The sequence below is a fragment of the Populus euphratica genome, unplaced genomic scaffold, assembly GCF_000495115.2.
Source record: "Populus euphratica unplaced genomic scaffold, PopEup_1.0 scaffold150.1, whole genome shotgun sequence".
NCBI lineage: Eukaryota > Viridiplantae > Streptophyta > Magnoliopsida > Malpighiales > Salicaceae > Populus > Populus euphratica.
The window spans coordinates 30,163-35,028 of NW_011499998.1; the positions used below are offsets into that span (position 1 = coordinate 30,163).

The following is a 4,866-nucleotide window of genomic DNA, read 5'->3' on the forward strand; positions in this document are numbered from 1 at the left end:
CTTTTTCTAGCTAGTGACGTGTCGTTTCCTCTCCGAAAAATTTATCACCAACCTAGAACTTGCAAAGAAACCCTCACTTCAAGAATAGGGTTCATCTCAGCTCCTCTCCAAACAGAAAGGAAAATGAAACTAGCAGGTCTCAAATCAATAGAGAATGCTCACGACGAGTCGGTATGGGCAGCCACATGGATCCCGGCCACGGAGACCCGTCCCGCTCTTCTACTGACTGGCTCACTCGACGAGACAGTGAAGCTTTGGAAGCCTGACGAGCTCACCCTGGAGCGCACCAACGCTGGTCATTGCCTCGGCGTCGTTTCGGTTGCAGCGCATCCTTCCGGGTCCATCGCCGCATCGGCATCTCTCGATAGCTTCGTTCGAGTGTTCGATGTGGACTCTAACGCAAGCATTGCCACTCTTGAAGCTCCTCCTTCTGAAGTTTGGCAAATGCAGTTCGATCCCAAGGTAATTTTGTTTCCTTTTTTCTTTTGATTTTCATTTTTAAGTTTTTGTATATTTGCACAGTAGAGATGAGATGGCCTGGCTTATATACAAAGAATAATATATTTTGGAGAATTCTGTGAATTAGATTGATTGTTTAACTTATTTTCCGTAATTTGATCGATTTTATGGTTGCACGAACTGGAAGTCTTACCTGCTCTATTAATGTTGGCAACATAGAAGCCATAAAAACGAATGGGCTGCTTACGTCTGAGAAGGTGATCTGCCAAATTAGCCGTTACTTAATTAGGTGAAAGTATTTCCCACCTAGCACTTTTGTTTCCCTTCTATGTGCTTTTTTCATTTCCCAAAGATTGTTAGCCTATTTGCGTTTTGAGAGTGGTTATATTGGAAAGTTAATTTCTTTTTCTTTTTTCAAGATTAATTTTTTTGCAAACTTGTGACAGTGTAAATATAAAGATATGCATTCATTAGAAATAGGTCTATCTCTAGAAAAAGATTTTTTAAAAGATAGCATTTGCAGAGGCAAAGGACGCATCTGTGCCATACAATAAACAGAGAGAGATGGAGAGCTTCTTGAACTTCAGTAAAATTACGTGCTGGGACTTTACTTACTTATGTACCATCTTTTACCGAAAGGATTTATTTTAATGCATTTCACTTTCATGGAAAAAAAAATCATGAGCAATCAATCTCCTTCGGTGAGTTCAGTTAGTTAGATAGTTTGCAATGTTCTTTTCTTGTTGATTAAATTATTGGAGGAGGATGTGGGGGCTGATATCGCAGCCATCCATTACACAATAGGCATTGATGGAGTGTTGTGTGGCGTGCATAACAAACTACCTATTAAAGTAGATCATTTAGGTAGCGATGTTATATGAACTTAGTAATTCAGTGTGACATATTTGTTGATGTTTAAGGTTTTTTTGTTACAGGAATTCAAATCAAATTCCCATGAATTGATTCTAATCCCTTCATAGCATCAAAAGGGTGTTTTCTGCTTATAATTCTTCGATTTCCCCCTCCCCCCTCCTCAGTATATTGGTTAATTTCACTTGCCTCATTGTCTTTCATGTTTATGAAGCACATAATTTATTTGGTTTGATTACCTATTTAAGTACAATTGAAGCTAAAGTAAACTGTTATGATACCTGTAATGTAGCAGCTCATGCTTCCTTGTCCCATGTAAATTGCAATAAATCGTGCTCTGACCTAAGCTTTTTCTATTTTTTTTGTTTTTCCTTGAGGCCTAAGTTGAAATGACACAATTTATTGAGTTTTTAATTTTGAAGCATGCATGCCATAGTGAGCACAGCAATCCCAATCATTCTAAACTTCTTTTGGGTTAATTTACTCATGGACAGCTATACTCTGCAATTTTATCCCCATCAAGCTCCACTCTTCTTCTGTTATCATTGTGTCTGCATACAAATTTGTATTTTTATTTTTAGAGTTTCTGTACTCTTTCAAGGCTGGTTGGAATTGTCTACATGCTGAACCTGTCTTTAATATTGTCATTCCCAAAAAAAAAAAAAAAACTCATCAGTATGAGCTACATTTTATTTAGAAGGTATGAGGCATAGTTCAACCGAATTGCCAATGTTGGCTCTCCATACATAGAAACTTTGTAATTGAAGTAGAAAATTTGAAATTGTCACTTTTTTATGTTTGAATTTAACCAGTGCTAACCATAGGTCTACCTATAGGGTACCACTCTAGCAGTTGCTGGTGGTGGTAGTGCATCAGTCCAGCTTTGGGATACAGAAAAATGGAAGTTGATTGCTACCCTGTCGATTCCTCGTCAAGAAGGACCCAAGCCCTCCGATAAGAATAGCAGCAAAAAGTTTGTGCTATCAGTGGGATGGAGTCCTGATGGGAAACGGGTTGCTTGTGGCTCCATGGATGGCACTATTTCTGTTTTTGACGTGGCTCGAGCCAAATTCTTACACCATCTAGAAGGCCACTTCATGCCTGTGCGGTCTCTTGTGTATTCCCCTGCTGATCCACGGGTGCTCTTTTCTGCATCGGATGATGCGCATGTGCACATGTATGATGCTGAGGGGAAGAGTATGATAGCAGCCATGTCAGGTCATGCAAGCTGGGTATTAAGTGTTGATGCAAGCCCGGATGGAGCAGCTATTGCAACAGGCTCAAGTGACAAAACTGTAAGGCTATGGGATCTCAGTATGCGGGCCGCTGTGCAGACAATGAGCAACCATGTAGATCAAGTTTGGGGAGTGAAATTTCGACCACCAGGTGGTCCTGGTCCCCGTGCAGGCCGGCTTGCTAGTGTGTCAGATGACAAAAGCTTATCACTTTATGATTATTCCTGAATTAACCTTGGTATTTTGGCTGTGTAAAGACAAAGGATTTGCTGCTTTTACAAGACTTGCTGCTGCTCTTGTTATTTATCAAATTATACCAATGAGTCGAATGGTTTTAGGTTTGTCACAAAGTTTTGCTTGATCCCATTTGATTCATTATATGGTAAATATTGATGATCCGTGGTCCAGTCAGTATTTGAGAATGGATCTTGCGGATCTGACCAAGGTAATACATTATTGGGTTGAGCCAATTAGGATTGACATTATCCAGTTGATCATGTCCCTCCTTGACCACCGGGAATGGCTGCCGCAAGATTAGCATTGCGGCCACATAGTTGCAAGTACCATGTTGCACCTGGTGGCTGATTGTGAAAACAATTTTGGGGAGGGTGAGTCAGCTTTTAGTCATGATAATGAATTCGATTTAGGCAGCTTCGAAAAATCCACTAAGTGAAATTTTTAGATTTTTGGTTAAATTTTGATGGTTATTGCTGTTAAATTGCCCGCTTCTCTCATGTGTCCAGCCAATGCCTGCATTTTATAATTGTCGTTTGCTTAACAGCTTGATTGACCCTTTTTTATGTTAATCTTATAATGTTTTTATCTTGTACAATTTACTTGTTTTGTATTCTTAGTAGCAAATCATCAATGTATTCATAAAAATGTTTTCTAACTGTAGTGGTTTGAAAAAATGGGGTGAGTGAAATTATACTTTATATAATAAGTAATAAGCTAAAACGTGTAAGTGATTTACTGTTTATTCATATCCGATGCACTGTGGAGTTTACAGGGTGTTTTTTGTTTTTTTTTTTTTTCATTTTTTCCTAACTTTTCCTCTTTTTTTTTTTTACTATTTATGTTTTTCTAAAATTACTTTCCTTTTTTCCCCAACTTTTCCCCTTTTTTTATTTTTTTAAATTATCTTGGTTGATTTTATTTTTTTAATATTAAGCTGATTAAAAATTTTGCTTTGTAATTTTTTTAAAAAAAATATTATGAATTACTATGGTGTTTTCCTATATGGTTTTTTTTTTCTTTTTTATTTTTAAAATTATTTTTATTGATTTTATTTTTTTAATATTGAGCTGATTGAGAATTTAGTTTTGTAATATATTTTTAAAACATTGTTGATTGCTATAATATTTCTTTGCATAATTTTTTTTGTTTTTGTTTTTTGATAATTTTCTCTAAAATTATCTTTTTAGATTTTATTTTTTAATATTGAGCTGGTTAAAAATTATAATTATAATATGTGAAAAAAAACACTATAATTTTCCTCATAAATTACTATGAATTATCATATTGTTTTTTTCCATATGGTTTTTTTCCAGTTTTTTTTTTGTGCCTTTTGTAATATTTTTTTAAATTATCTTTGTTGATTTTATTTTTTTTAATATTAAGTTGGTTAGAATATAATTTTGTAATAAAGTTTAATCATGTGGGGAAAATATTGTAACTTTCTTCACAAAACACTGTGAATTACTTGAATGTCTCTCTTCTTATGATTTTTCAAAATTATCTTTCTTAATTTTATTTTTTTAATATGAAGTTAGTTGAGAATTACAATTATAAGTCATTACAAATAAGACTAAATCAGGTGGGGAAGCACTGTAGTTTTCATCACAAAATATTATGAATTGCTATAGTGTTTTCAAAATGGTTTTTTTTGTTATTTTTTTCTAAAATTGTCTCCGTCGATTTTATTTTTTTAATATTGAACTTATTAAGAATTAACTTTTGTAAATTTTTTTACTGTGAATTATTGTCATGTTTTCCCATATATTTTTTTCTAAAATTATCTTTGTCTATCTTTTTTTTAATATTGAATTGGTTAAGAATTATAATTACAATAAAACTAAATCATATGTGGAAAGCATTGTAGCTTTTCTCTCAAAACACTATGAATTGCTACAATATTTGTCTAAATGGTTTTTTTTAATGATTTTTTCTAAAATTATTTTTCTCAATTTTATTGGAGAAAACACTATAGTTTTCTTCACAAAACATTGTCAATTGCTACAACGTTTTTTCTCATGGGTTTTTTTCCTTCCAAGATTATCTTTGTTGATTTTTTTAGAAAAAT

General features: G+C 34.1%; 1 protein-coding gene across 1 annotated transcript; it reads left to right on the forward strand.

Moving 5' to 3' along the window:
- VIP3 (Transducin/WD40 repeat-like superfamily protein) lies at positions 1-2,960 on the forward strand. Its single transcript, XM_011047649.1, has 2 exons — positions 1-462; positions 2,166-2,960. The coding sequence occupies exons 1-2, from the start codon at positions 124-126 to the stop codon at positions 2,790-2,792; spliced, it is 966 nt and encodes a 321-aa protein (XP_011045951.1). The 5' UTR covers positions 1-123; the 3' UTR covers positions 2,793-2,960.
- The last annotated feature ends 1,906 nt before the right edge of the window (positions 2,961-4,866 follow it).